This window comes from Musa acuminata, chromosome BXJ3-4 (assembly GCF_036884655.1).
Source record: "Musa acuminata AAA Group cultivar baxijiao chromosome BXJ3-4, Cavendish_Baxijiao_AAA, whole genome shotgun sequence".
Classification (NCBI taxonomy): domain Eukaryota; kingdom Viridiplantae; phylum Streptophyta; class Magnoliopsida; order Zingiberales; family Musaceae; genus Musa; species Musa acuminata.
In genome coordinates, this window is record NC_088352.1 from 45,747,102 (window position 1) to 45,774,739 (window position 27,638).

A 27,638-nucleotide genomic window follows, 5' to 3' on the forward strand; every position below is an offset into this window, starting at 1 on the left:
TACATATATATGTGTATGTGATTTTCTCAGAAAATAATTCATATTTTGAATATTTTTCAATCAATATTTTCTATTTTATTTTTAAAATAGTATCCCTAATTTTTTTAAAAAAAATGCCTAACTATTTTGGTATATTATAATATTTGATCACCATAATAAAAATACTATAAATGATTTATATAAATTTCTAACCTCAATCAAATTAATTAGAAACCTAAAATATAATATTATAATGGTCTATGAGCAATAATGATCAAAGAGATATGATATGATGTCACATATAATTTTTTTTAATAATGTTTAATTTTTTAAATATATGAATAAAATATTATAAATATGGTTAAAAATCATGAATAAATCAAATAAAAAAGTATTATAATAAATAAATAAATAAGAATAAAAACGACAAAAAAAACGTTTAAAGAATATTTTAAATATTTATTAATCAAGTCGCTCTATATACACGCCAAACGGGGAGAATGTAGAAGTGGGTTGGTGCATCAACACGTGGCAGCCAATCGCATGAATACTGCACGTGCGCTCTTGCGCACCGCAAACATGTCCTTCCTCGTCATCTGGAGCACGTGGCCCACACCGCGGACGTCGCTCGGTGGGCCCTTGTAATTCAGCCCACGTGACGCCTGGAGGGAAAGGGCTCCCATTTGCCCGGCGACTTCGTTCCCGTGCGGCGAGCTGATGTGGCGTCCTGCAATGGGCGCAGACGAGATTCTCCTCGTGCGACCAAAGCTGTTTCTTTGAAGGGATGAGATGTTGGTGCGAGGCGTTTAATCGGGGTCGTGTTGTATCAATCCTTCATCGTCGTATAAGATGAGTCGTAAAACAGCATTTTGTATGTATATTATGTGAAAAGATAATGGAGATCGCTAACGTCGCAATCTTCTCCCATGCGAGGAAGTCGCAAGCCATGACAGATGTCGGCTTCAACATCCAAGAAGTCCGCTTGGGAACGAAAGCCAAACCCCTCCTGTTTAATGGCAAAGGAACAAAATCAAACCCAATCATAATAATTGAAGCTTCATGCAGAGCGAGAAAGCAGGAAGCCTTGCTGCATGTAGGCACTGGATCATGACCTACTCTACTTGGACTGCAACTCGCCTGCTGTCCACCAGCCGTCGGGAGGAGAAAGAGAGAGAGAGAGAGAGAAGAGCATCTGGTACAGCCGTAGAATTGGCGTCATGTGGTGCTCATCGGCTGGACTGGAGTGGCGGAGTTAATCATAGGAGGACTGGCCCTGGGAACAGTCGACGCCCTATTCTCACTGGTGGCCCTGCGTGCGCTCCAAACAGATCGATCATGGGAACTTGGTCTGCGAGGGAGAAGAAGACGAGGAAGAGAGGGGGCCACAGCATGGTTTAGGGTTGGTGGATTCTTGGAGTGTGCAACCAGCAAGGAACGACGGCTTTGCTTCTGCGGCCTGTTGTTTTCGTAGACGTCAATACCTCCGGGAGGGGAGGGCAGGGGATTCCTCGTGTTGGCGAGGTGCAATGCATGTGAGGGCTTCGCCTGTGCCCATCTTCGTTCTCTCTCTCTCTCTCTCTCTGTGCATGGCTTATTCATGGATGGCCACCCTATTGCCATGCTCCCGGTTTCTGCAAACAGCAGAGCAGAACCCAGTTTGATACATGCTCCCAGTAAACCGTCCTGTTTACCATATACTTACTGTATTTAAAATCATTGGTACCTCTGGAATCTCCTCTTGATGCGATGTGTGTGTGTGGCAGTCTCTCATCTTCGCCGTCCTACGTGAAATGAAATGAAGCTGCCCGTTGGTGTCTACAACTCTAAGTCGTGGCTTTAGGACCAACACGATTGAGTTCGGATCCGAATGAGCGATGATCTTCCTGGACTACCCTTGAGGGCGCTGAGGTAGCCGACTATGTTAGTCCGATCTTGATGGGACAGTCGTTTTTTCGGGGAGAGAACTTCTCGCTTGAGTGCGTGATGGGAGGCGCTCATTTGTCCCTGTACACAGGTTGGGTTGGGAGAGCTCGACCCGACCCCTCCGACGATCAAGTTAGTCGATAATCTTAAGATTTTTTTTCTTCCCCCTTTTCGTTCGGAATGTGAAGGCTTTTATAAGGAATGTCACCGTTATTGATGTGTCCGCTCGTAGGGAGCAGGATCGTACATGAGAAGACGTCTGACTCTGGCATCGGGGTTGCATAGAGGATCAGACTCCTGCAGGATGACGACGTGTCTCGATCGACGTTTTGATTTATTTCGACTCGACGTTGTTAGGTCAGACCGAGACAGATGACCCATGCGTCTCCTCAATCCGCGTGACCCAGGAGACATCACCCGAGAGTAGGCAACGTTAATTTACGTCCCATCATTATTATTACTCGGGGCCCTCTTCCGATTATATTGCTAATGGAGACGATTGGTCTTCTCCTGCGAGCAATCTGATCGATCGATCGCGTTACGCTCCCCTTTTCCATCCGGTCTCGTCTTTCGAGACCTGCAGAATATGCCTTACTTGCGGTCACCTCAAAATTAACATTATGTTAGTTTTATCCCAATATTATATGATTTAAAATATATATATAATTTAGTGATAAGATACCCCATCAATCCGACACATCAATCGGGTATCAACGCTGACTTAATACTGTTTTTGAGTTTCCAATCAATTCAACCTAATTGTCAAGACGTTAATCGCTTGATCATTTGATAGACCTCCTAATGATTGAATAATGTCCAGTAATACATAATGATCCCATAAATTGAGAGCCACTAACTCTTATTGATTATGGATAACTACTATTGAACTCATGATATAATCATATTATGCGGTAAGAATTATATTATAATTTGTTGTTATAACAGTGTTAATTAATCGGGCGGGCGCACATCCTAATCGAAGAAGGTAAATAAGGTCCGTCCGCGTGGCTCGCCGTGGTCCGTCCTTCGTGGTTATCCCCGTGCCCCACCGTCCGTGTCGTCTACCTCCACGTGTCCTCTTCCGTTGCTCCCGGCTAAAAGTGCGCCTAGCCGCTCCCCCTCTATCACGTGCGAGGCCGTAGTCGCACGGGACGGCGTCACGAAATCTAACGGCGTCGCTATAGCTAGCATAAATGGAGGCCCTCGGGACGGAGGAGAGCCATTCGGCGACGCGAGTAATCCTACTATCCGGTGAACCGTACTCGGAATAGGCGATGACATCGGCGATCCTAATCCGTACCACCTCGTTCCTCGGCTCGCCGAGGAGGTCTCTGGCCGACGGAATTCAAGACTCCGGCGCTGGGATCTCCTTCCTACGGCGGAGCCGGAGCGCCTCTCTCTCCCCGCGATCCATGTGCGCCGCCGCGCTTCACTCGGAAGCCGAGGAGGGGCGAGATGGGCACCTCCTCCGGCGAGTCAGATCGGAGGCCGATCTCGTCCGATCGAACCCCCTGACTCGGTCCCCGATCCCGGAAAGGGTGGTGGAGGAAGAGGAGGCGGATACGGAGGAGGTGAAGTGGTGCGATCTGGGAGTCCCGGTGCCGGGGAGACCGCCGGCGGCGTTGGTGGAGCAGGTGGAGTACTCCGGCGGGGGGATCGGCAAGGGAAAGCAGGTCGGCGGGGGGAGAGGCGGCGGCGATGAGAATGACAACAGAAAGATCGCGGACTACTACCAGCAGATGCTGCGGACCGATCCTTCGAACCCGCTGCTCCTGAGGAACTACGGACGATTCTTGCATGAGGTGAGTGAGAAATGAGAATGAAGCCAACTTGCTTACCTTGACGCCGTTTCCCCCATGGCGAATCTTGCACGGAGAGTAAGCATTCGGCGATTCCTCTGTTCTTTCCTCTGCGAAGGTGGAAGGAGATGCAAAAGGTGCTGAAGAGTGCTACGGGCGGGCGATCCTGGCGAGCCCCGGCGACGGCGAGGTGCTGTCGCTCTACGGGACGCTGGTGTGGGAGACCCAGAGAGACGAGGAGAGGGCCGAAGTCTACTTCGAGCGCGCCGTGGAAGCCTCCCCCGATGACTGGTATGCTCCCTCCGCCCCGGCCCATGATCCTTCCCCCTCCCCCCCAAACAAAAAGGGGACGAAAAAGGAGGGCTCGATCTGATGATGAGCGCGTATGTTTTTGCAGCTACGTGCTGGGGTCTTACGCGCATTTCCTGTGGGACGCCGAGGAGGAAGAGGAGGGGAGAAAGGAGGCGTCGTCACCGTTGGTGGAGGCGTTTTGATGCGTGCGACTTGATCTGACCGAAGGATGTGCATAACTAATAATGATATAAATAAGATGATGTTATTGTGAGTAATGAGACTAGAAAGAATAAGAAGACCGACAGCAATGACATGCTATCGTGGTTGCTGCTGTTGTCTTCTCTCTTCTTTCGGCTTCTGTTGTATGCTTCTGCGGGGGATTGTGAAGTTGTAAACAGAGAAGTAGAGAGTTTAATGTCTGAGCATAATCTTCTGCTTGGCATTCCTTGTAAGAGTATCTTCTTTCATTGTACTTTTGTTGATGATCGATCGATCGACCGATACCAACTCTTTTAAGTATTTTTATTTGATCTTTTGATTACTCGGGAAGTAACTCGATCATAAAGAAGACTTGAACAGCACAACATGAATGAAGTCGCTATTCCTGACTTCTTACATGTGAAGTTGAGAGAGAGAGAGAGAGAGAGAGAGAGAGAGAGAACAAATTGCAGAAGAAGACTAGTTTGTAGCACATGTGACCAACCATTTATATAAGAAGAGTAGCGAATACCTATAGCCTTGGCTTTCATATATGCACAAAGACTGATTGAAGGTTGAGAAGAGAAATGTTTATGGATAGAAAACTCATCCTTCGTGGCAATTCAAAAGGAGCACTAAATTTCTCACTCGACTTTTCTCGTGACTCTGCAAGATTTTAAAGGTCAACCACACACGTGAATTATCAGAGTCTTAAGTCATCGTCTAAGTTAGCACAACTACCTGATAACACGAGTTAATGCAGCAGACTCACCGGAAGCATATCAATCTTGCAAGCGTTGCGTTGACCGCATAGGAGAAGAAGAACAAACACGGAGAAGTCTAAAGATGACACCAAATTAAGCCTGCTCATGAAAAATCAAATCCATTGAAATATAAGAGCTACATTGAACTGAATGTATTTACATATCTTGTATCTGCTTCTTCAGATGTCAGCCACCTATTACAACAGAGGATTTGGTCAACGATGTAGAATACCTGCCATTTTTTCGGAAACTTTAGGTCAGTTTGGTCGGTCCGGCAACTACGTGTGTGGCAAGAGTAGGAAGAATCAGCTGTAGCAGAAGCGATGAGCACGAGTACCTCCATAACCATTGTCAGCTTTAAGTTCTTTCCTAAGCATTCTCTACCGTATGATTTTTGCTTATCAGTGTGGGTGTCACTGAAACAATCCCTATAAGGAACAGTGTCGCTATTGCTTGGAAATCATAAAGGTCTGCCACAGATCTCAACTCCCCAAGAGCAATTCCAGCCTGATTTATACAAGAGAAGATCAATGGTGTCAAGAAGATCCCAAGAGGAGGATTCCATACCCATTAAAGTGATGAAGGTAAAACCTCTCATAAAATCGTCTACTTCAGAATGCTAGTTAGAGGTAAGGAAGAACGATACCCTGACTGTCACGTAAGCAGCTGGGATGAGTCCAATGAAAGTTGCCATGAAGAATATGCGGTATGGCACATCCACTATGGGTGAAGCAACATTGATGAAAGTGTTTGGCAGTGTTGGGGTGACTCTGAGAAAGAGCATGTAGTTCAACAGCTTCTCTCTTCTTTGGGCAACCTGTAACAAATGTGATCGCTGCGTTAGCAGACTGCAAGCTTGGGCATAAAGAAACACAGTCAAGATGCAAGAAAAAATAGAGCTTCGAAAACTGGCATTGAATTCAACTGATTTCATTTTGTTGCATGGCACAATTGTGGTTAAATACATATAGATTTCCTGAACAATCAGGAAGAAGGCTTGAAAATATATGATGAAGATTCCCAAAAACTGTAGTTAAAACATTAGCAAAAAGTTTGGTTCTTGAATTGGCTACAAATTTGACTGCTCAATCCTTCTAATATGTTCCTGAAAACTTATGTTGAACAAAAGGTGAGCCACTTGCCTGTTCTTGGAAGTAACTCAGCTTGTCTGGCCACAAGGAGAAGACCAGGGGCTTCCCTATCAAATATGACAGGAAATAACATGAAGAGGCACCGGCTGTAGCGGCAAAAACAACTAAAGCTACACCTTGCAAAACTCCAAACAGGGATCCAGCAAGGAGGGACATAAAAATGGTCCCTGGAATCATGAAAGTCTGCATAAAGATGTAGACAGTACAGTAGCCAACCAAAACCTGTATGGTGTAGTCAGTTGTGTAACTCTCAAGATTATCCCTGTAAAAAAGACGGTTTCAAGTAATAGACTCAGAAGGTCTTTTACCAAATGGCATTAGGAGATATTATGAAATTATTTGCACACGAATAAAGTGACATAAATTAGTCACTCCAAAAATACACACCTAAACCAAAAGATGCTCATAGGTCATGTTTACGAAGTTAAGAAACTTGAAAGTTCAATAACTAAAGTGAATTACAATTATTGAAGGGATCAGTAACAATTCATGATCGATACTAACCGTAAAGAGATAAATTGAAAGCTAGAGCTCAGAAGTAACTGGATATGAAATGTTTAACCAAATGTGATAAAAAAATGAACAAAAAGGACATGTAATTGAGTATGCTAAGAGATGACATTAATTTCCCAGAGTACTAACACAGAAGGAAGTTCATGCATCTGAGAAATTAATAAATTCATCGCAGCAGCTGTAAATTTACATGCTTGAAAATGACAGGAAGAGGATATACATTTTAAAGGTAAAAAAAATTCTCCATTCCAACTTAACATCAGACTTGGAATCCAACAAGAATACGTGGCACACATCAAGAACCACCCTGCTCTAGCTTCATACCCCTCTCCCACCGTGAATGGGGATGCATCCTCTGTGAATCGAGTCGGGTGCCAAGCTATTTCTTGTGATCTTTCAAAAAATCATGATCCTAAGCAAGCATCTAAGATCTTAATCAATCGGCGGATGAGGACGATTTATCATCCTAATAGTAAGAGCATTTCGCTGTCCCTCACGTCCAGAAGCCTCGATTGGATGTTAGACAAAATTATTTGGCCGTCAATCTTGTCAACTGAAGTGTAAGTAAGACCCAAAGGCCATGCCTTGAACAAAAATATCTTTACCTTTACAAGAAAGGAATGCCGAGACAAAAGAAAGGAATGAGTAGGACAAAAGAAAGAAACTGCGTACTTTTTAGATCAAAAGGAAAACTAGACAGTGAACACAGCTCGACAAGACAAAGAGATTGAGGCAACTGAGTGACTATAGAATTAAGATCCATGTTTCTTATCTTTCAAAGCTATCCAAACCAATAACTGGATTCGTACCTCTTAATTTATGCAATACACAACAGAAAAAAACAATCACAGATGAGAAGTCAGAGCATTGAATAGACAGAGATCATAGGGCTATTTGAAGCCAAAACGAATCAATGGAGTTGGTTTCAAGACATTCTTGCATATGAAAAGCCCCCAAAAATTGTATTTTGCCATCCCTATTCACCAGAATGACTATCAACACAGAAAATCCCAAAAATTCCTCATATTACCAAACAGTTCATAAGATCACTGTTTGATACTCGAAGCAAATCCTAACAACAACCCAGGAACAGAATGCAGGACGACAGATTCAAGCACCACCCCCTAATTCATTGTTTCAAGAACATTCATCAAAGAGAGATATACGGAACTTCCAACACCAAAAGCAACAGAGAAGGGGGCAGAGACTACCTCAAGTCCTGGATGTCCTCGAGCGTGCGAGGCAATTTGAGGAAGCTGTAGTCGGAGGCAGGCATCGAAAGGCACACGGCCACCAAGCCCATCCCGAAGCTCGCCACCACCCCAGCGGCCGTAGCCACCTCCCATCTCGACAGCGTCAACTTGGTGTCCCTCCCCATCTTCCTCTCCTATGAACGAAACAGCGTGAACGTGGATGCCCGAGAGGGGAATTGATGGGGGAGAACAGGGTGTGAAGGGGGAGAGAGAGAGAGAGAGAGGCAGAAAGAGGCTCAGATCAGATCGAAGAAACCCTAAATGCCCTCTCTTCCTTCTCTCCTTTCTTCTCGGCCGCCCCCGTCGTCTTCCCCTGCGTTATGAATCCTTTTAACGGCACGCAGGTGGCTCGTTCGAAGACGCGAGGAAGACTCACCTGTGCCGCAGGAACACCACATCACATGATCGAAACACAACGAGGTTATCCGGAGGTGGGGCCCACCCAGCATTCACTAGGGTTACGTGTCGATTATTTACTTGGAGAGCGGGCCTCCTTATGCAGTGGTGGCTTGTACGCCATCCCAAGTATTGTATTATTTTGTCTTTTGTGAAGGAGACAAAGAAATTAAAGTTTCTTTTTCTTTTTTTTTTTGGGTTAACAAAATGTATGTATTTGTTTATATTTTTATCGTATCATTTTGACTAAACAAACTGCTATCTATCTGATATATTTGTTCTTTCCAAATTACGAACTTTGATTTTGGTGAATTATTGTTTCCTAATGAATCCATGTCGATAGATTTCGTCGAGGTTGGCAACACGAGAATCCGAATCCAATATACAACATAGGTACAATTTAGACATCTATTACATTAACTTTTCTAACACCAATAAAGAATCCAAATCTATATTGATCGACAGAGAATTGAGTAGGAATGAATGATCCGCTTGCTGCTCCGACAAGATCTGAGTGTGCTCCGCTTGCCACTCCATTGTGCAGGCCCAGGAGTGGTATTAGGTGGCCCGTTGCCATCAAGCAGGCCACCTCCTGTTTGCGAGAGTCATCTGTGCCAAGAGATCTTCCACAATGGTGAAGCCCATCTACGAATCGTAAAGCGAGTCATCTGTGCCATCTACGAATGGTGAAGATCTTCCGCAATAGGTCTTCCACAATGGTGAAGCCCATCCACGAATCGTAAAGCGAGTCATCTGTGCCAAGAGAAAGTTGGGAGACGTGGAGCGTATCAACGCCACTTGCGGCCCCATCCGAACGAGCAAGAGAGACCATGGGAAATGCCGGCTTTGTCGAGTTGCTACCTCGGAGATTCCAGTCTAACGTCGGGTATCCCGATAAGGGCTTATTTATCCATCTTTCTGTCTCCCAAACCAGACCAGGAAGAAGAAGAAGAAGAAGAAGAAGAAGAGCAATGAAGGGAACGTTGTGTCACGAGCTGGAGGTCGGCCTCCCTGCAGGCCAAGTCTGGGAGGTCTACGGCACGCTGCGGCTGGCTCAGCTGGTGGTGGAATTGGTTCCTAATGTCATCCAAAAGGTGGATATCGTCGAAGGAGATGGTGGCGTCGGTACGGTTCTGCACCTCACCTTCCCCACCGGTGAGTCCTCTTCATGCCCCCCTCCCCTCCCCTGCAATTTGGCAGCCAATTTCCACTCTTCTGGACTTACTGTTTGCTGTCAGGAACAAGTGGTGGTCCACAGTTCTACAAGGAGAAGTTTGTGAAGATTGACGACGAGAATCGATTGAAGGAAGCCATCGTGGTGGAAGGAGGATACCTGGAAATGGGGTTTCTGTCCTTTCTAGTTCGTTTCGAGATCATAGACAAGGAGGAGGGAGTCTCTTCCATCATCAAATCCACCATCGAGTACGAGGTTGACGAAGAGCACGCAGGTAATGCTTCTCTCGTCACCACCGCGGCGGTCGCGGCGATCGCTGAAGGTGTTTCTGGCTATCTCATGAAGGAGAAAAGTGGTGCTTCAAACTGAGGCCTGTATGGAATATAATTGCAATCATTTCTGAATCGTAATAAAGAGAAAAATAAAAGAGAAAATATTGCGAAATAAATGGGGCATTCCGAGAATTGAACTCGGGACCTCTCGCACCCTAAGCGAGAATCATACCACTAGACCAAATGCCCGTCTGTGATAATGATTTGTGATTAAAATAATTTAAATATATTATAAGAACTTGCTATCAATTCCAAAACATCAGCATAATTGTATTGGTTTTGTTGGGGTGAGGGAAGGAGGGAAGGATTATGGAATTTGTTGTAGTCCCAAGTTTGTACAAATTCGGGTCGTACCAATCAACGATGTCAAATCCTATAAAATTGTATTCTGGGTGTTACTAATAAATATTTCGAGCGTAGAATTCGAATGATTTGAAATAAAATTTTGAAGTATATTTAAGTATTTGAGAAATATACTCGGGAAGCCTTAGGATCATTATTCTTACGATCGATGTTGGTTATGAGGGATAGTTTTGCACTACTCTCGGATATGTAATAATTTTTTATCAACAAAAATTAAAAGAAATTATTGTTCTAATATGTAATGATTATTAATCAATGAAACGAACTTTATGTATTCTTGGTAAAAGGGAAGGCATTGCATCTAATGAATTAGAATTTTTTTCTATTACTTTTGTGTTTATAAGACCGTTTTTACTGAAGTTGCTAAGTATGCTTATTAAATTATTGCAAATTAATACTAAGATTTTTTTAATGATTTGTTTTCTTTAGTAAAGGACGAAAGAATAGTTTGTTTTATACTCGCTATATAGCTTCGTAGCTTTAACCTTTACTATATATACGAAATTGATTAGGATATTCGTATCATTCAAAATGATATTGTACGAATGGTATGTATTAGTTTAATAGTTAATAAAAACATAAATGAGCAGTATAACAGTTGAGGGGATGCATCAAGTGATACACTTTTATATGATCATTACCTACCTATATTGACTTGTAATAGTCTCGAAAGAAATCAATTAAAAACCAACATTGAATTGATTCTAATTGTTTTGACATTGGACACATTTAAATATCTCTTACATCTTCTAACACTCTTTTTCAAATGTTGAATCTCTCTTTCTCATTCAATTATTTTTTTCTTTCTCATATATTTTCACTCTGTTCAATATTTACTCATCAACATCCGAAAAAGATAAATCCGCTATCTCTTCTTTACTTGAATATTTTTTTATAAAATATAATAGAATACATATTTAATTATAATTAAAATGTTTTAATTTAAGTGTTTCTCTTGATTTTTAATATATTTTTAAAAAAAATAGATATTTTTTTAAATCGTGACGTATCGTGTGTTATAAATGGCACGGTCAATCGGCACAAAATTATAGTCCTTACATGAAACGAATTTGAATGGATCCAATCTTCCATGAGTAATGCGGCAGTGTTACCAAGTTGAGATTAGCATCGTGTTAATGTGGTTTAGCAGCAACAGTGAGCTGGGGATTCATCACGGGAAGAACACAACAGAAGAACATGGTGGTGAACGAGCTCGCAGCCTTACGTTCTGCTTACACCACCCTTAGGTCACAGGGATGAGCAATCGTCACACAGTTGGAGCCCACCAAATACCATGAAATGGTGTCAATGATGCGACGAATTCGTCACCTCAGATCCACCTAAGCCCACTGAAACCAGGCGAGATAAGAAAAGTGAGAGAGAAGAGACAACTGACGAGGAAAAGTAAAACTTGCTTGGGTGCATCCATCCATCCGCTGATCCTGATGTAGCACCGGACAAGACAGGGCCACAATAAGCTTTTCTTCCGTATTTTCCTGTGATTCCAATGCCTTTGATCACCGGAGAAAGGGGCAGGCAAGGCTTCAGAATGCCAAAGGTTGGGCAGCTGTCACCTTCTCCCATGGAGACACATAAAAGGTGGCCACTGACTTGTGCTGCTCACTCTTTTGTTGTTGTTGTTGTGGGATTGAGATGGGACCTAAGAATGGTGTGGTCGATCGGTTGATGATATGAAATCCCTTTTTAATTAAACTCTCGAAATGTTAAAAATCTTTGTAGGGATTCCTCGTAACGAAGAGTTCCTCTGGACTCGTGTGTTCGCTTCGACGAAGATAAATGATGAAAAGAGTAAATAAACTCGATCATTTCACGTTAATAATTTGCTCGGTTTCGGTTGTGACATATTATGCCACTTTTTTATGATCAATTTTCAACAATGTTAATGTGAACTCAGGGAATTCTGAACGAGGAGTAAAAGAGTTGTCTGCATTAACAAATGACTTCACATGATGCTTGAATCAGTTGTTCACCATTTGAACAGTGCTTTGGACTATGGGCACTGCAATTGTACAGTCTTGTGGTTGGTAGCTGAGGTCCTCAAACACACCCACCTGTTATGATTTGATAGATAAAGTCACACATGATTGTTATCAAGCTCTCAAGGATTGTGCCTCATGCTTATTTGTAATGTTACATGTAGGAGGAAGCTCAGGTTCTTTACTTTTGACATTGTTTCTGAGCTTATAATCCCTTCCTCTTTTCAGAAGCTACTGAGGACAAGTTTGATGATACATGCCAGCTTAGCCTACTCAATCAACATAAGCATCTTCATCTCTGGTTGGCCTGTTCAGATATGTTCATGATTTGGAGATGACCAATGAGGGAATCTTCATTTGGATGTAGAACAACATCCTGTTTTGGGGGAGGAAGAGAACTTTTCAAACAATTAATCATTCAAGCATGAATCATAATGATCAAGAACTTTAGACCTCCGCATCCTCCAGCTTACTTTGGTTGGGAAGCAAAAGGCCATCCATTGAAAGACCAAAACCCAACACGAATGTATGAACGAACATCATGCGAGATGAACTTTCAATTGGCTCCTGCAATGATAGTGTGACTCTGCTCTCTGCACAACTTGTGCAGGACAGGAAGCTGTCTCAGCTCAAAACTATTTGAGCCTTGTTGTGCAGGAGATAGGACTCTTAGGGGTGACACAAGGACTAAGATTGGTAACCAAATCTTAGAAAAAGTAAGAAGAATGGAGACAACAAAAGCAGTTGATGCATAGAGTCTCATCAGAAACCAAAGAACTTTGAGCTTCTTCTTCAGGCTCCAGCAGCACCTGAGATCAGCATGGTGTTTGCCTTGCAGAAGTAAATGAAGTCAGTTCTTCTGTTCACATAACATGTATTTATTCTGTTTATAGCTTCTCTTCTATTGTTTCTTCACTGTCTTTTTCTCCTTTATCTCTGTCATAGGTGGACAAAAGGTTAGCTAAAATGTCAGTGGCCAATTCAAGCCATACAAACCTAAAGAGAGGAGGGGGCTCAAAATCTTAGACCATCGATGCTGAGACCTAGAAAAAGTTACGGTACCCAAAAGTCTACAAGAGGGATAAATAAAAGCGACGTCTGAGCTATGAATCCTTCCAAAGTTAGGTCACAGTCAGGTAGAAGACAGTACACGTACGTGTCTCTGAGACTTGAGGGTGAGGTGGAGGAGCCATTGGATGTTGAAGGACCGTCTTCTCTAAGATGATGCTGATCGCCTGAAACATGGGACTCGTGGGGTGACACCACCAAGGACGTTTGCTGACATATTTCTATGATCAGTATCGTTCCTTCTCTCTGCTGCGATCACATCGTGAATTGAGTTGTGCAGGGTAATGATGAAGTGATGATATAACGTGATTAATGGCGATGGAAGCCGCTCCACCACTGTGTGTGTGTGTGTGAGAGAGAGAGAGAGAGAGAGAGAGAGGCCCACATATTGGTGCTACAGATGGCCTTGCTTTGCACCACTAAGGCCACCTTAGTGCTGCCAATTGGGTTGCTGAAGACTTCTCTTTGTAGCTTGGCGAAAACGAGGGCACTCCCACCAACTTAGTTGACTGTATGGAGTGGCCTCTCTCTCGTAGAAAAGAACAGGATGCAGAACATGGTAGAATGTCCCAACTCCAAGTAACCAGTTGCTGGTAGAGAGAATCCCAGATGGTTATTATCCCCTATATAGTATAAGCTCACTTCAATGGTTATTGGCAGCTATACAAGTGGAAGCTGAGGTACAACAGAGAGAGAGAGAGAGAGAGAGATGGGTCGTCGAGGGCGAGCGCCCTGCTGCGATAAGGTGGGGCTGAACAAGGGTTCATGGTCGCTGGAAGAAGACATGAGACTGATAGCCTACATTGAGAAGCACGGCCACGGGAACTGGCGAGCTCTTCCCAAGCTTGCAGGTCTCCCCCTCCTTCCTGTTTGCCATGGATTCTTGACATCCTCTATCGAGTTCGAATCTTTGTATGCGTAGCAGAAAATTTGATAGCGTCTGTGATCTTTGAAAGGTTTGCTGCGATGCGGTAAGAGCTGCCGGTTGAGGTGGATCAACTATCTTCGGCCGGACATCAAGCGTGGGAACTTCACCAAGGAGGAAGAGGATGCCATAATCGAGCTTCACAGGCTGCTAGGCAACAAGTAAGCTCGCTGCTCGATGTCGACCATCATCTAATCCTAGTTTCTTGTTGGTGATGATACCATCGCATGCGTGCTGCTGCTCAGGTGGTCGAAAATTGCGTCCTGCCTACCGGGAAGAACCGACAACGAGATCAAGAACATGTGGAACACGCACTTGAAGAAGCGATTGGCGTCCCGAGAGCGGAAATCGCTGGCGACGCAGAAACCAGAAGACTCGCAGAGCTCGTCTTCTTCGAGCGCCGCCTCCCGCTCTTGCTCCGATCACGGAGAGAGCAAGAGCGATGAGGAGGGAAACCAGGACCCAAGTTTGTACTTCACCGATCTGTCCGTCGAAATGATCGAGGCTCCCATCGGGCCCGACATGGACATGTGGGGCGTGGCGGAGTACGACACTCACCAAGAAGAGGCGGCCGTGATCGTACCGGAATTCCTGAGCATGATGGAAGGTGGGGACTACAGCTCGCTCATTGTTAGCACAGGGGAGGAGGCCATGGAAGAGGAAGAGGAAGCCAAGGGAGAAGGCAAGAGCTCAGAGTGGGTGGAGTACTTGGAGAAGGAGCTCGGGTTGTGCGGAGCCAGCGAGGAGAACGACAGTATCAATCAAGAGAGCCTCATGAGGGATGCAGCCGAGCAGCAAATGGAGATGGAGGAGGAAGATCCAGTGTCCAGTTATTTCCACAAGGATCTGGTCTCCACCTGTCCCTTTGGATCCTGTTGACTGGAGAATGCCTCGATACACTACCTTAAGACTATGAGAGAGACAGAAAGCGTCTTAATGCATTTCCACATTGGGATCCTGTTGACTAGAGAATGCCTTCATACACTGTCTCTCAAGACTTTGAGAGAGAGTGTCTTATCGCATTGTCTTGAACTGGACTTACACATGCATGCAGTGGTGTAAAAGTCCCAAACTAATGAACTAATTATGATTGTTACTGCAAAATGCTGTGGATTTCTTTGCTTGTTGATTCCAATTCTCTTTATTCGATAGCGATATTGCATCGATTTCCATCCAGTTTTTGATGATCATGAGACATTCCAGCAAAGGAAAATGGTGTCACAGTATGACAACCAGTCGAATACCTTAGTCGTCTTCCTCCTGGAAGCGGAGGTGCTTCCCCTCAGGCGCAGGCAGGCCCTTCAGCACCAACGCGCTCGGCGAGACAGCGCTTCTTCTCGTCACCTCCTCTTCTCCTTGGATCTCGTCGTCACTGTTGTAAACGAATCTTGTGTGCTTTCCTGCGAACTCGTCACCCAGCATTGACATCTTCTTCATACCCTCGCACAAGTCGCCCAACAATTCTTCGTCCTCCTCCTCCTCCTCGTATTCTTCTTCGTCTTCGTCGACGTCTTCAAACAGTTCGTCGTCGTCACCATCCGAGTGGGCACTCGCATTGGCCTGGATGGACCAGATAGAGGAGTTGTCGTCCTCAGGGGACTTCTCCTGGAAGCTGCTTACGCTGCCGGATTGGTACGCTGGCGACGAAGTGACGGTGGAGATGCCCGACATTTCTGATTTCTCGGGCGAGTCGAACGTCAATGCCCGGTTGATCACGCATTCTTGAGGACCGAGGGGATCCTGCGGATTGGAAGCCACCACGACCTGAACCAGTCGGAACCAGAACAGAAGCGAATTGGATGAGGACGGAGATTTCCGGACCAAGAAAAGGGAGAATCTTGAAGGAAGTCTCACGATACCTTCCGATGATCTTCTTCGGAAAGAACGAAGGGTGTTGCGACCTCCATCGAGTCGTAGCCTTCTCCTCCTCCTGCCAAACAACTCAGACTGGGGATCTGCGGCGTGTTGGCTGGGGTCGGGGCGAGGATCTGCGCTGGATATATTGAAACGCCCAAGAGTGCAGGGAACAGACGCTGGCCGGAGGTGGGTCGGCCGACGAACTCCGCTTCTTCCTCGACCTTCTGCAGCAGCGTCCGCACCTGACCTCGCAGCACCTCCTCGCCCGACGCGGTGGTCCGCCCGGCCCGGCCCGGGTTCTTGGCCGCCGAGGACGAGGGTGTCTTCTCGACCGGGAGGCACCCGGTCGCGAGCCCCACGACGGGCGAGTCGTTGGTGATGTCGAGCAGAGCCGCGCGGGCCTCGCGATCCCCGCCGTTTCTTGATCTTGGATGCGACTCCTCCTGCTTGCTCTTCTCTGAGCCCAACAAAGCAAGCAATCAGTCGATCATATTAGTGGACATAACAGAAGCCAAGCATCCCTAAACGATGAAGTTCCACTCACGGGCATTGGCGGCGGCCGCGGCCTGCGACCTTGTGATCCTTCTCGCGGATGACGGGGTTTCCATTTCCAAGAACAATAACAGAGGAAGACGATGACACCGCCTGATGAACAGAGGAACAATCAAGCCTCCAAGCTCTTCTTGATGATCTTAGAGATCAAGAAGAGGGGAAGCAGAAACAGAAAGCGTGTGTGTTATTGGAGTGAAAGGTCTATCGGAAGAGGCTTTTAATAGATTTGAATCGGGAGGGCCGCAACGGTATTATGACCGTTGCAGGGGAAGGAAAGGATACCTTCGTTCCTTTCTTTACTCGTCCAGCACTAGCCGTTGCAGCGATGGGAAACGGCCGGGTCCAAATCATGGGCCGACCGGTCCGATCTGTCTCGTCCGGCCCGATCATGAGCCTATGCACATTCATGGCTACAGTATATAGCTCAGGGTGACAACAGTAATGGCAGACAGCTTCGTCATCACCAACGAATGCTCATATTTATTCGTATTTACTCGAAATACAACTCAACTTTATTGTGGTGTAATTTCTATGATGTGACTCGAGAATCATACAGAAAGAATCAATGTATCCTATCTAAACACTGTGCGGGGAAGGCATATGGACAAGAAGATGTCATCTATTTCGATGGTTGATCGTCGACGGCACTTGGCTTCCGGCTCCGTCGCCGGGCCCTCCGGACCTCCTTCGGTGGAAACTTGTTGTCACCCCATTCCCCGAATCTGCTGTGCTGCGAGGAGACGTAGTCGCAGTCGGGGAAGGTGACATTGCCATATCGATGCTGGTCGTAGCAGAAGGAGTAGATCGTGTACCGCTCCCGGAACCGGCGCATGGCGGCGCGCTTCCTTGGCGTCAGAAGGGCGTAGTCGGCGGACATGAGCTCCTCCACGGCCTCGGCGCACCGGTCGGCGGAGTCCACTTGCTGGATGGGGTCGACGCGGCAGCCGCGGAGGACGAGGTCAGAGAACTCGGACACGTACGGCGCGTACTTGTAGTTGATCTTGATCCGGCCGTAGGAGGTGGCCCAGGAGGAGCCGTCCCAGATGGTGGCGTAGACCGACATCGGCTTCGACGGGAAGTCGCCGCCCATGGCGTCGCTCCGCACCACTTCTCTGATGGGGACGTCGTCGATGTAGAAGCTGCGTCAACCAAGGAATGGATGACTTGCATGCATGGTTAAGGGCATTCTGGGTAAGAGGAAGAGGTGGACGTTGCGTACATGATGTAGTCAGGGGTCCACAAGATGGAGTAGCGGTGAGGCTCCTCGGTGGGGTCGAAGGGGACGAGGTAGCGCTCCTCCCGGCCGCGGGTGGTGCTGCCATTGCCGTAGACATTGGTTTGGATCCTCCAGTCTTTCCCTCTCACGTTGCCCAGGAACTCAAAGTCCAGCTCGTCGTGCGTGTCGGGAAATACGTCGCCATTGGATGTCTGCGTTCGTTCAACGAGGAGCACAAAACAAACATGCAGCATCAGAACTAACCCAGCGGGCAGATGATTAAGCCATGCATGCATCCGTTGACTACAAGGAGACGGTGTTTGGTTCCAAGCTAAGCTAACAAAGTCATGTGCCTCCTCTACTCTTATCACCTCCTTTTGATGCATGCACCTTTGCTTAAGCATGTATTCTATTCTCATGTGACCATACATGTACAAATATAAGTAGAGATGATTCCAGTTATAGGGTTCTTGAAGTAATTGACTTGGAGTTCAATCGAACTGTATAGAAATGTGGATTGGATTCGAAGTCATCCATCATAATTTCAGCATCGTTAATAATGTCTCTCGATTCACAGAGAAAGATCAAAGAATTGTAGAGAAATATGCGATTTGCATTTGTATGCTACGAAAAGAAGAGATGATTCAGAGGAATTCTGTAAAAGAAAAGCGATGGCAGGTAAAACAAACAAAACAACCAAAGAAGAAGAAGAAGAAGAATTGGATGCCGATGACCCACATAGAAGGCGACGACGACGCCAGCCGTGTAATCCTTGGGCAGCTTAATGGAGGCGCTGAAGAATCCATGCTCGTAAAGGTCCGAAGAGATAAAGCCGGAGCCTGAGAACCACATGCACCACTTGGTTACGCACTCACCACGTAAAAGAAAGAAGACAACGAAGGTGGCGACAAGGACGTCCCGTCCCCTACCGGAGTAACGGTTGAGGGTGAGACGAACGCTGCGGTCATCGGCAGAGCGGATGAGGTTGTCGTTGCCGAAGAGATGGGAGAAGCCCTCGCCGAAGGTTAACGTCGGCACATCAAAGGCTTCTGTCGCCGTCACGAGACCCAGCAGGAAGAAGAGCACCATCGACGATGCACCTGTAAGAGTCGCCGCCATGACGTTGTCCGCTAGCTTCCTCTCTCTTCACTCTGTCGTCCTCAATTTCTGCTTCTCTTCTTCTTCTTCTTCTTCTTCTTCTTCACATATAAGGGGAGAAAGAAATCATTGAATGGAAGGTGAAAGAGAGCCAGGAATGGGGCCAGTCGCTTGGCCACCAAATGTTTGTTTGGGTCATTGTGTGTGTGCCACCGCCACAAGCACATCCTCTTGTCTTAACCTTGGATGCCAATCGTTTCAAGCCACCCATGAGGTGTTTGATATTGTTCCCAGAGCATCTTGCCGGGCTTGTGAATGATTAGGCCACGCATGGCTGTGGTTGGGTTGGTTGAGCCACTTGTTGATGCATGGAGATAAGAAACACCCCAGAAAAGCACTTCATTGCGTGTGAGGAAAGTGACAGCAACCTACTACACCGTGAATCCTTTTGGCTCGACCATTGCATCACGCCACCTCGATCAATAGCGGTGGCTCGGCCAGCCAAGGATGAGCAGGGTGGGTGTCGATGAACATGATCCAGGTGGCTTGTCAACGAAGAAAGAGAACCTTCTTCCTCCAACTCCGAGTCTGACACCAGCGACAGCAGGCGTACTTCGCTTCCTCTTGTTGATATCAGGTGGCTCATCATTGCCATGGCTATTACAACATGAAGATGTAATCTTTGACGCAGAAAAAGGATGAACAAGAAAAAGGAAAATAAATGAATATTTTAGACGCCTATCAACCACCGCCACCACCGAATTCCGTGAAGCAGCGGTGGGGACGCGAACTTACTTTGCCAAAAGGAAACCTTTCCTTTGTGCTCGTCTTCAACGCATGGGAATGGGATGAGAGCATGAAATCTAAATAAACATGATATTCGATAGAGAAAGCAGGACGACGCTGACCTTTCGAGTTGACCCAACTGGCACGTAACGCGTCATCCTCTGACCGGAAGAGACGCCGATGGGGTTTGAGTGGCTGTCACTTGGGTCACACGCGGACGTCCTACCGACCGAGACCGAGAGAGCGCAAATGACACTGCTTCGTTGAAGACAAATTATTATTATTTTAGTGTAGTACATACACATATAGGAGCTGTCCACATGGAAGAGAAGGATGAGGAAGGAAGAACATTGGAATACGACGTAGAGGGAGCTTTCTTAGGCCTGTCAAATACCAAGGGATGCTTCTCCTTGGTTACTTGCTTTTTCTTCGTGAAGATGGGATGGGAAGAACAGTGGCTGTGGTGGACGCTTTGATTGAGAACTAATGTGTTATTCCTCGATTGATTGCCTTTATGGTCAACTTTTTTAGTATACATACAGTGATTGGCTGACAATTACATGACAGTTTCCTATATATATATATATATATACAGTGGGTGAGAGACAAGCAAAGCACAAAAGAAAGCAACACACACCAAAGTGCGCAACATCTCACGCTCGCCACAATGAAAAGGTTGATGGAAATAACAAATTATGTTCGATGTAGGATATCATTATTTCTTTATACTAAAACAATATCATTTATAACAAAAGACCTAATAAAAGTAAGAATTCCTAACAAAAAAAAAGATGTAATAAATATTAAATTATGGAGAGTATTGTACCAAAATTCTCCAGAAAAGCTATGATGAAAATATTTCTCCTATTTGTCTTTATCTAATAATCGTTGTCCATAAGGTCTTTATAATTGTGGGTTTTAAGAACAACAATTATATGTAAGAGTTAAAATGACATGTATTACAATTGCAATATATATATATATATATATATATATATATATATATATATATATATATATATATATATATATATATATATATATATTTATCACAGTTAGGTGCAATTGAAACCCTTGTAGTGCAAAATATATTTATACGCAAAATATATATACTCAAGTTTCTTTTATCTTTTTTTCTATCAAATCAAAGGGATCTCTTAATGGTGCCATTCTTTATATACCTATAAAATTATAGGTTATATATATGGGGCATTATATCCAAAGTTGATGAAATAAAAAAATAATAAATTTAAACATAAACATCACAAAGCACATTAGAGAGTTCAACACTCTTATATTCTAATCAAGTAATATGCCTAACTAAATAAACTAGAATTAAAATGTAACTTGAGTATAACAGTGTAACCCTAACGTAATACAAGTGTAAATAGGGGAATTATCCCTATAGCTATCTAAACTTCTCAATAACTATGGTAACATAATCCTATCATATTTATTATCATTTTATATGATTATTCTTAATTTTTGAGTTATTAATTATCGAAATATGAGATTCTTATATTGAATTTGTAATCCAGTATAAACCAAGTGTAATTTGAATGTAACTCAAGTGTAAATATTTTTAATTATCTCTAAACCTATTTAAATATATTTCTAACAACTATTACATTATTTTTTTTATTTTAAATTATTAATTAATAAAAATATTATATTCATACATTGAATTTGTGACATAGTATAACTCGAGTATAATCTGAATATAACTTGAGTGCATCTTAAATGTAAATATCTTTGATTATTTCTAAACATACTTAAACTTTTTTTTAAAATTATAATAACATATTTTTAATAGCTATTGTATTATTTTTTTTAATTTTTTTTCTCATTTTATGGTTTAATTGATAATATATGAAATTCCTATATTGAATCTATGATCTATACTAACTTGTGTGAAACTCAAATTATCCTCAAATTTCTTCAAAACTATAATATCATATTCTAATATATTTATATTATTTTTTGTTTTTTTTTAATTTTAGAGTCAATAAGTTGTCAAATAAAGGATTTTTTTTCCAATGTAAATTAGTCCTGACTGTTATTTTTTTTATTATTTATCTCATTAATTCTTTTTTGATGACTATCATATTTTTTTTTAAGGTATTTGATCCTAAGTTACCATACATATCATCTAGTATTTTTGAAGGTATTGGATGCTTAGTTGGATATCATTTATTTTAAATCATAGAACACGATATATAACAATGTTTTGGTATATTTGTTTACACCGATATATAATATCTATATACTTATCTCTTTATTTTCATACCCATTTATAGTTATCTCATAAGTAAAATGAAATAATTTAATTTCTTAATTACGTAAAGTTTTGAAAACACATTAGTAACGGTATCAAAATTTGGATTTTTTTTAATATCTTATTTTTATGGATGGTGATGTGATATCGTCACTAACGAAAAGATCATATATTCATAATCGGAGAGGAGATGAGATCATCGTAGAAGTGACCAAATTCTTGTTGTTGAAGAGATGTGATCACCGTCACTTACTTATTTACTAAAAGATGTCATTATGATAGGAGCATATATTACATTGGTCATTGCTATTAGAGATGGAAGGATATTAACCTTATTTACTATAACCCTTGTCAATTAGTATCCCTTAAATTTTGATTTAAATCTAACCTAATTTTGGTTGGGATTTGACCCAAATTCTCTTCGAACGATCCGACCTCAATCAAATTGATTCAGATTGAACCAGCTCTTGGGATGATTAGGTTTGAATCAGACTTATTAGTTCTTATAAGGGTATTTTTAGATTTATAAATAAAAATAGATACCTTAGTAAAAAATGATAAAACATTATTATTAGATTTTGTTTAGTAAATTACTCAAATATTTTATTCAATCAAATAATATTAAATATAAAAATTAGATAACTCAGTTCAAACGGTTGGAACATTGCGAGTATTATCATCTTGGAGGTCAAAGACGAGCTTATATTTGAGTTGTTCGACTGTGCCGCTACCGGAGCCAATCGAACCCTAAAACCACACTGTACGGTGGTCGAGGCGTCAAGCTTCTCGTGCTCGCTCTCCAGAAGGCCGGCCGGCGAAGAATAAAGGATGGGAAAAGGAACCGATCTTTGGGATGACTCCGCTCTCATCAATGCTTTCGATCACGCCATGTCCACCTACAAGGTATCTTGTATTCCGTTTCCTTCTTTTATCTTCGATCATTCGGGTGTTCCTTTTGTTCTCCTCCTTTCTTTCTCGCGTTGTCTTGAGTAAGGTTTCTCGATTGCTATTTCATTTGGGCTCTTGCGGTGTAATCTGGAAGGCCAGTTGATGTGGTTACGCCTCGACTAGGCGGCGGTAAATGTTGCTGTTAGGGTTTAATTCCGTGGATCTTCTGCAGTTCCCCCAATTGAAGATACACTGAGATGCTGCTATTAGGACTATATTCTGTTACCTTAAGAATTACCAGTTGCCGGCGTGCTTGTTGGGGGTTTTTCTTCCCCTTCCTCTGCATGCTCCCTGGGGGGTTTTATTACCCTTAAATTGTTGCTTGCATGCTCTTAAAGCAATGTTTCTTGGTTTAAGGCCGTAGGGTTTTAATACGATTGGCAACTGTAGTTTGTCAATACAAAAAGAATAAATGTAATTAGTCTTAGATCTCTTGTGAACATGATAGATGTGAATTCTCTTGTGCAGAAGAGTCAAGCTGAACTTACATCAGAGGTACTGAAATCGCCTTAGCAAGAACATTTTGGTCTTGGTATCAGGGTAATGTAAAGAGTGTATGCCAGTTTTAGTTTATGTTTCTAACTATCATTTTCCTTCTTATGTTGTGCTACCTAATTGCTTCCTGGTTCCATGTTATGCTTTATATGTTCTTTTTGCTGATTGATTGTCCTTGAATGATTTTTTCCTATCATCAGAAAGAAATGATGTTCCAAAATTTCTCCGCACACTGAAAAATTAGGTCACTGTGGCATATGGCATCTTGAAAAGCTGCAGATGTTTCAAGTTTTTTGGTTTCCCTCTTGTTTTCTTCTTCAATATATCTTGTCTAAATCATGATATGATGATAATCAGACGTAGTTTGCATGTTCTACTGGAGTTATTTGATTGAGAATTTAAGAATTTAGTTCAAGAAAAGCTTGCCTGTTTCTAGTGACAATCTAAATCTGATGCTGCCGTTCTGCATTTTAATGTTTCAAGCATCTTGGTGCTCTTGATTATGTGTTTATTATTAGAAGGAAGCTCATTCATTTTTCTGATAATTATGGCCTTCTGTCAGGCAATGCATAGGGAAAGCTATCCAGTCAATCCTCTCGAGGAAAAAACACTTACAAGTGAAAGTAATCAAGACAAGCCTGGGCATACTGAGATTTTGACAAGGTATTTATTTATTTGGGTTTTTTGGTGTTTGATGGGTGGGGTTTAACCTGCTTCCATTCAGATATCCAAAGAAGTGTGTGTGATTTTTCTCCTTAATATTAATAGGAATTTTCTAATCATGTCCTTTACAATACAAAATAAAAGTGTGTATCTAATTTCACTATCGTATCAGTGTCTCAGTACCATAGTAACATGGTACTTCTTTATCCCTTTAACTGTAGGCCTTATATGCGATCATGGAACTCCCATCATATTCTTTTTGACTCTTGTTCCTTTGAATTTTGATGTTGACGACATTCTTTACATAGGACCCTGAAAATAGTGCTGAAACATGCCATTATCAAGTATTTTAAGTTTTCCAATTAATTTATGCTGCAGTAAGTGTTCAAATTCAAAACACTGTCAAGGATCATTCCTGTTCTTAAATTTCTCTCCTACCTGTTTGCTTCCTGTTAAGGATCATTATGATGAACACTATTTTAAAGCATGTTAGGTGAATCTTGAAGCAATTTTTCTGCAGTCAAAAAAAGTTGGAACAATTAGATTTTTTTTGTTTATGCACTTTCTTTCTATTATTTGTGGGCTTTGAAGTTCATAGTACCATCTCTTCAATTTTATGTTTCTTTTGAAGGGAAATAGATGACCATGGTGAGAATAATGCGATGAAGGATGTAACAGAAACTAATATGCCTTCCTACAAGGATCTGACATCTACTGAAGGGCTTCAGTCTCGAGAAGGCAGTCTAGGTGCAGATATATGCCCCACAGAGTCTAATCCATGCTTGTCAGATTTCCCTGTAGCTGCTATGGAGACTGATAAATATAATTATCAACAAAGTGTTGAGTACAATAATCTCCTTAAACAGTATTATGAACTCGAGGAGCAGAGGCAAAAGGTTCTCCAACAACTCCAGCAAGCAAATTATTGGAATTACCAAGGTCCAGTTCAATCTGGCCAACATCAAGCAGAGCAAGTTCCAACCAATAATGTTTCTGATAGTTGTTCACAACCAATATGTTCCTTGTGCTCATGCCCTTCTTTAGCTCTTCCATCAATCACAGCATCTTCTTGTGCCATATGTGGCCCTTCATTTGGAGGCTATTATTGCTGGCCACAAAGCTGCTCTATGTCACTTCCTCATCAATTTTCAGGTTAACACTTCGGTTCTCTCACAGTTGCTATATACTTGTCTTCATAAATCTAGGTTTTCGTTGTGCTACATGGTTTCCTGCTACATGCCTCAGGTGGTCAAGGTCACATTCAAAGTGGTATATGTTCTGTTGGCGCATCATGCACAGGAGATCCTTCAAAGAAGGCCACTCATATGGATGACCAAGCTGTCGGAATAACAGGTATGATTGCTGCAAAAGCATTAAGTTCACCGAAGAAATATCTGATATTGAGCATAAAGACTGCTCCCTTTGACATTACACGGTTGCTTTGTGCACATCCCTAATGGTTTTTGTTGAAAATTTATTGTTTCATTAAAATGTTAGTATACATGATTTACTTGAGATTTTGCCTCTTGATCCACACTAAGGATCCATTTTTTTGTGATACTATCTTGGGCTTTGGTTAATTCATATACAAAACATGCACACAACTTTGACAATTTGTTGTGATAACTTTGGACTATTTTAATAAAGATGTAATTGAGTCCTTTCCATCTTATCCTAGTCCTAAATTTTATGCTTGTGGCATTGCACTGAAAAATGTTTTCAGTACAAATGAGTGACATGTTTTTTTTACAAATATTAGAACTTGTTTCCACCTTGCAAAGTTTGTTGACTATTATACTTGTAGAGAAACATGATGTCAAATTCTCATGCTTTTTAGTTTTTCTATGTAACAAGCAGATCTACAAAAGTGACAATGTTGCCTTACCAATATTAAATGAACACTGAGTCTCCTCCTACTTTAAAGTTTAAAGAACCATATCTCAAGTCCCTTTCTGTTCATCGTTCGACTGTTGCCTTGTGAATTAATAACTATGGTTGATGAAGACGGATAGAAAGATGATTAAATAGGAAGGATCTCTACCTACATAACCCTCATTTTGTGTGCTCTCTCATGCAATGGACATAAATAATAAAGTGGTATAAATGGTATACCAAAATCCCAAGGTTCATCTTATATACAAAGAAGTAGCTGAGATGTAGCACCAGATTTGCAGCAAGGAATGTAGCTCTTGAATTGTCCTATACAGCACATCAACACAGTTATTCTGTCACACCACCTTGGTACTAGCATGTTATCTTATTCAGGACCTAATTGGCGGGAAGGAAAAGGAGTTGGCTTTTGGCCATTCATTGTGGGAGTGGTACGGGGTGGGTTCAAGGGGGAGGAGAGAGATGCAATGTTCCTGTTGCTTTCACTTAGTACTTGGGATGATTAAACAGACGGGTGGTGTTATTGGGCATGTTGTGACCTTATTTTTCAACTTAATGGGTTGGGCCTTTTGGGACATTCATTTGACTTTTTTCTAGGCAACATGCATCAATATAATATATTGTACTGTGACCTCCAACTTGGGTGAATTATGCAAAATGATTGTCGATATCAAAATTACTTTCCCAAAGTTCTCTCTTCTAGGATTCAGCTGTTATTAGAACCTTAAACTTTTTTTTTTCCATCTTCCACCATCTCAAATTTGCGATGGGTATGCATTTTTAAGTACTGTATTAGACTGTTAACATTTTATTCTTCAGCCTGATACTTATTTTCTTGAAAATCATATTTGAAACTCGGTTCTTCTTATGACTGTAGAAAAGGAGAAGGGAAAGGAAGAAGGAATTTCAGATTGTGGTACCAACCAGGAAACTGATCTTGCTGTTGTCCTAAGTGCATGGTATTCTGCAGGATTCCACACTGGCAGGCAAGAGGATTTTAATTTTCATTGACCAAACACTACAACTCTCATTTTTCTTGTGGTGTTCACTGCTTACCTCGTTACCATCTGCCTAATCTTTCCATATATGCATATAAGTGCCGGTTCGGGATTTATTTTTACAAAAATATTATGGTTACATATTCTTTTATTTTTTTGTATACACCATTGAGCAGACTAAATTTTGCTGGATATATGTGTACTAGAACTCGCTTGCTTTATTACCCATATTTATCTTCTATTTTCATATGGACTTTCTGCTATTAGCACCTCAACTAACTACTGCAACGTGATCTTATATATTGCTTGTGATGCAGGTACCTTTCTGAGCAATCCAGGAGAAAAGCTCCTCAATAGAAATCTTCGGCTTCCATGATGTCTTGGGTGGGCGATAACAGGTGCATGTTCTGTTCGGTGCTGGAAACTATTAATATCATGATTCCACATTCAAGAGAAGTTCGCTACATCTCGTTTTACTTGCCTAGAATTTTGCTCGACTGTCATGCATAACTGTACTGTTAAGTTTCAGTTTCCGCTTGAGGTATGTATGGGATTAATGTTCGTCGCTTCGGCAGAATTTGTGTAAATTCTTGATGTCTTTAGTGGATATGTGGAGTGTTTTTTATCATTACTATGTAGCCGAATCAGCAGTAGCATGAACTTTCTTGGGCATTTAAGAATTTTGTTACTAGCAGAACATGAATCATGCAGTGATTGATGATGAATTCTTG

The 27,638-nt window shown here is 42.6% G+C and overlaps 7 protein-coding genes and 1 non-coding gene across 12 annotated transcripts; 4 read left to right on the top strand and 4 right to left on the bottom strand.

The window, feature by feature from the left end:
- Window positions 1–3,022: 3,022 nt before the first annotated feature.
- LOC103982584 (uncharacterized) lies at window positions 3,023–4,536 on the top strand. Its single transcript, XM_009399552.3, has 3 exons — window positions 3,023–3,704; window positions 3,820–3,992; window positions 4,099–4,536. Exons 1-3 carry the CDS (start codon window positions 3,177–3,179, stop codon window positions 4,193–4,195), a joined length of 798 nt encoding a protein of 265 aa, XP_009397827.1. The 5' UTR covers window positions 3,023–3,176; the 3' UTR covers window positions 4,196–4,536.
- A 138-nt stretch (window positions 4,537–4,674) lies between these two features.
- Window positions 4,675–8,211, bottom strand: LOC103982583 (uncharacterized membrane protein At4g09580). Of its 4 annotated transcripts, none has more exons than XR_010496063.1 (6): window positions 7,833–8,207; window positions 6,100–6,370; window positions 5,604–5,774; window positions 5,190–5,464; window positions 4,966–5,056; window positions 4,675–4,859 (listed from the first exon to the last, which is right to left on the bottom strand). XR_010496063.1 is itself a non-coding variant. In XM_065148906.1 (5 exons), the coding sequence occupies exons 1-4, from the start codon at window positions 7,997–7,999 to the stop codon at window positions 5,327–5,329; spliced, it is 747 nt and encodes a 248-aa protein (XP_065004978.1). In that variant the 5' UTR covers window positions 8,000–8,208; the 3' UTR covers window positions 5,064–5,189; window positions 5,295–5,326. The 4 variants fall into 4 exon arrangements, 2 of the variants coding, with proteins under 2 accessions (XP_065004978.1, XP_009397826.2); XR_010496064.1 differs by having other exon boundaries at window positions 4,935–5,056; XM_065148906.1 differs by lacking the exons at window positions 4,675–4,859; window positions 4,966–5,056 and adding an exon at window positions 5,064–5,189 and having other exon boundaries at window positions 5,295–5,464; window positions 7,833–8,208.
- Window positions 8,212–9,040: 829 nt separating this feature from the next.
- LOC103982582 (norbelladine synthase-like) lies at window positions 9,041–9,878 on the top strand. The gene is made up of 2 exons (XM_009399550.3): window positions 9,041–9,425; window positions 9,509–9,878. The coding sequence occupies exons 1-2, from the start codon at window positions 9,101–9,103 to the stop codon at window positions 9,811–9,813; spliced, it is 630 nt and encodes a 209-aa protein (XP_009397825.2). The 5' UTR covers window positions 9,041–9,100; the 3' UTR covers window positions 9,814–9,878.
- A 15-nt stretch (window positions 9,879–9,893) lies between these two features.
- TRNAP-AGG (transfer RNA proline (anticodon AGG)) lies at window positions 9,894–9,965 on the bottom strand. The gene has a single exon. It is a non-coding gene; the product is annotated as a tRNA-Pro (tRNA).
- A 3,830-nt stretch (window positions 9,966–13,795) lies between these two features.
- On the bottom strand, window positions 13,796–16,742 carry LOC135636970 (uncharacterized). The gene is made up of 3 exons (XM_065149228.1): window positions 16,531–16,742; window positions 15,989–16,443; window positions 13,796–15,893 (listed from the first exon to the last, which is right to left on the bottom strand). Exons 1-3 carry the CDS (start codon window positions 16,592–16,594, stop codon window positions 15,375–15,377), a joined length of 1,038 nt encoding a protein of 345 aa, XP_065005300.1. The 5' UTR covers window positions 16,595–16,742; the 3' UTR covers window positions 13,796–15,374.
- Window positions 13,914–15,265, top strand: LOC103982581 (myb-related protein Zm1). The gene is made up of 3 exons (XM_009399549.3): window positions 13,914–14,055; window positions 14,161–14,290; window positions 14,375–15,265. The coding sequence occupies exons 1-3, from the start codon at window positions 13,914–13,916 to the stop codon at window positions 15,006–15,008; spliced, it is 906 nt and encodes a 301-aa protein (XP_009397824.2). The 3' UTR covers window positions 15,009–15,265.
- Window positions 16,743–16,998: 256 nt separating the features above from the next.
- Window positions 16,999–19,561, bottom strand: LOC135636969 (probable xyloglucan endotransglucosylase/hydrolase protein 30). 2 transcript variants are annotated; one of them, XM_065149227.1, is made up of 4 exons: window positions 18,684–19,432; window positions 18,493–18,593; window positions 17,758–17,966; window positions 16,999–17,677 (listed from the first exon to the last, which is right to left on the bottom strand). In XM_065149227.1, the coding sequence occupies exons 1-4, from the start codon at window positions 18,871–18,873 to the stop codon at window positions 17,158–17,160; spliced, it is 1,020 nt and encodes a 339-aa protein (XP_065005299.1). In that variant the 5' UTR covers window positions 18,874–19,432; the 3' UTR covers window positions 16,999–17,157. The 2 variants fall into 2 exon arrangements, with proteins under 2 accessions (XP_065005299.1, XP_065005298.1); XM_065149226.1 differs by having other exon boundaries at window positions 18,493–19,561.
- A 3,026-nt stretch (window positions 19,562–22,587) lies between these two features.
- Window positions 22,588–27,535, top strand: LOC135635856 (uncharacterized). The gene is made up of 6 exons (XM_065147248.1): window positions 22,588–22,816; window positions 23,919–24,019; window positions 24,651–25,171; window positions 25,265–25,372; window positions 26,787–26,895; window positions 27,225–27,535. The coding sequence occupies exons 1-6, from the start codon at window positions 22,742–22,744 to the stop codon at window positions 27,262–27,264; spliced, it is 954 nt and encodes a 317-aa protein (XP_065003320.1). The 5' UTR covers window positions 22,588–22,741; the 3' UTR covers window positions 27,265–27,535.
- The last annotated feature ends 103 nt before the right edge of the window (window positions 27,536–27,638 follow it).

What these genes read in the sequence shown, in the direction of transcription:
- LOC103982581 (XM_009399549.3), top strand. Translation starts at nt 13,914, where the DNA reads ATGGGTCGTCGAGGGCGAGCGCCCTGCTGCGATAAGGTGGGGCTGAAC. An exon ending in AGCTCTTCCCAAGCTTGCAG is followed by an intron (nt 14,056 to 14,160) that starts GTCTCCCCCTCC and finishes GATCTTTGAAAG; the next exon opens with GTTTGCTGCGATGCGGTAAG. An exon ending in CACAGGCTGCTAGGCAACAA is followed by an intron (nt 14,291 to 14,374) that starts GTAAGCTCGCTG and finishes GCTGCTGCTCAG; the next exon opens with GTGGTCGAAAATTGCGTCCT.
- LOC135636970 (XM_065149228.1), bottom strand. Translation starts at nt 16,594, where the DNA reads ATGGAAACCCCGTCATCCGCGAGAAGGATCACAAGGTCGCAGGCCGCG. An exon ending in CGCGGCCGCCGCCAATGCCC is followed by an intron (nt 16,444 to 16,530) that starts GTGAGTGGAACT and finishes TGTTGGGCTCAG; the next exon opens with AGAAGAGCAAGCAGGAGGAG. An exon ending in CCGAAGAAGATCATCGGAAG is followed by an intron (nt 15,894 to 15,988) that starts GTATCGTGAGAC and finishes CGACTGGTTCAG; the next exon opens with GTCGTGGTGGCTTCCAATCC.
- LOC103982584 (XM_009399552.3), top strand. Translation starts at nt 3,177, where the DNA reads ATGACATCGGCGATCCTAATCCGTACCACCTCGTTCCTCGGCTCGCCG. An exon ending in ACGGACGATTCTTGCATGAG is followed by an intron (nt 3,705 to 3,819) that starts GTGAGTGAGAAA and finishes TCCTCTGCGAAG; the next exon opens with GTGGAAGGAGATGCAAAAGG. An exon ending in GAAGCCTCCCCCGATGACTG is followed by an intron (nt 3,993 to 4,098) that starts GTATGCTCCCTC and finishes ATGTTTTTGCAG; the next exon opens with CTACGTGCTGGGGTCTTACG.
- LOC103982582 (XM_009399550.3), top strand. Translation starts at nt 9,101, where the DNA reads ATGGGAAATGCCGGCTTTGTCGAGTTGCTACCTCGGAGATTCCAGTCT. An exon ending in GCACCTCACCTTCCCCACCG is followed by an intron (nt 9,426 to 9,508) that starts GTGAGTCCTCTT and finishes GTTTGCTGTCAG; the next exon opens with GAACAAGTGGTGGTCCACAG.
- LOC135636969 (XM_065149226.1), bottom strand. Translation starts at nt 18,873, where the DNA reads ATGGCGGCGACTCTTACAGGTGCATCGTCGATGGTGCTCTTCTTCCTG. An exon ending in GCGTCGTCGTCGCCTTCTAT is followed by an intron (nt 17,967 to 18,492) that starts GTGGGTCATCGG and finishes GAACGAACGCAG; the next exon opens with ACATCCAATGGCGACGTATT. An exon ending in TGGACCCCTGACTACATCAT is followed by an intron (nt 17,678 to 17,757) that starts GTACGCAACGTC and finishes TGGTTGACGCAG; the next exon opens with CTTCTACATCGACGACGTCC.
- LOC135635856 (XM_065147248.1), top strand. Translation starts at nt 22,742, where the DNA reads ATGGGAAAAGGAACCGATCTTTGGGATGACTCCGCTCTCATCAATGCT. An exon ending in CATACTGAGATTTTGACAAG is followed by an intron (nt 24,020 to 24,650) that starts GTATTTATTTAT and finishes TTTCTTTTGAAG; the next exon opens with GGAAATAGATGACCATGGTG. An exon ending in ACTTCCTCATCAATTTTCAG is followed by an intron (nt 25,172 to 25,264) that starts GTTAACACTTCG and finishes TACATGCCTCAG; the next exon opens with GTGGTCAAGGTCACATTCAA.
- LOC103982583 (XM_009399551.3), bottom strand. Translation starts at nt 7,999, where the DNA reads ATGGGGAGGGACACCAAGTTGACGCTGTCGAGATGGGAGGTGGCTACG. An exon ending in GAGGACATCCAGGACTTGAG is followed by an intron (nt 6,371 to 7,832) that starts GTAGTCTCTGCC and finishes TCTTTTTTACAG; the next exon opens with GGATAATCTTGAGAGTTACA. An exon ending in TGAGTTACTTCCAAGAACAG is followed by an intron (nt 5,775 to 6,099) that starts GCAAGTGGCTCA and finishes CATTTGTTACAG; the next exon opens with GTTGCCCAAAGAAGAGAGAA.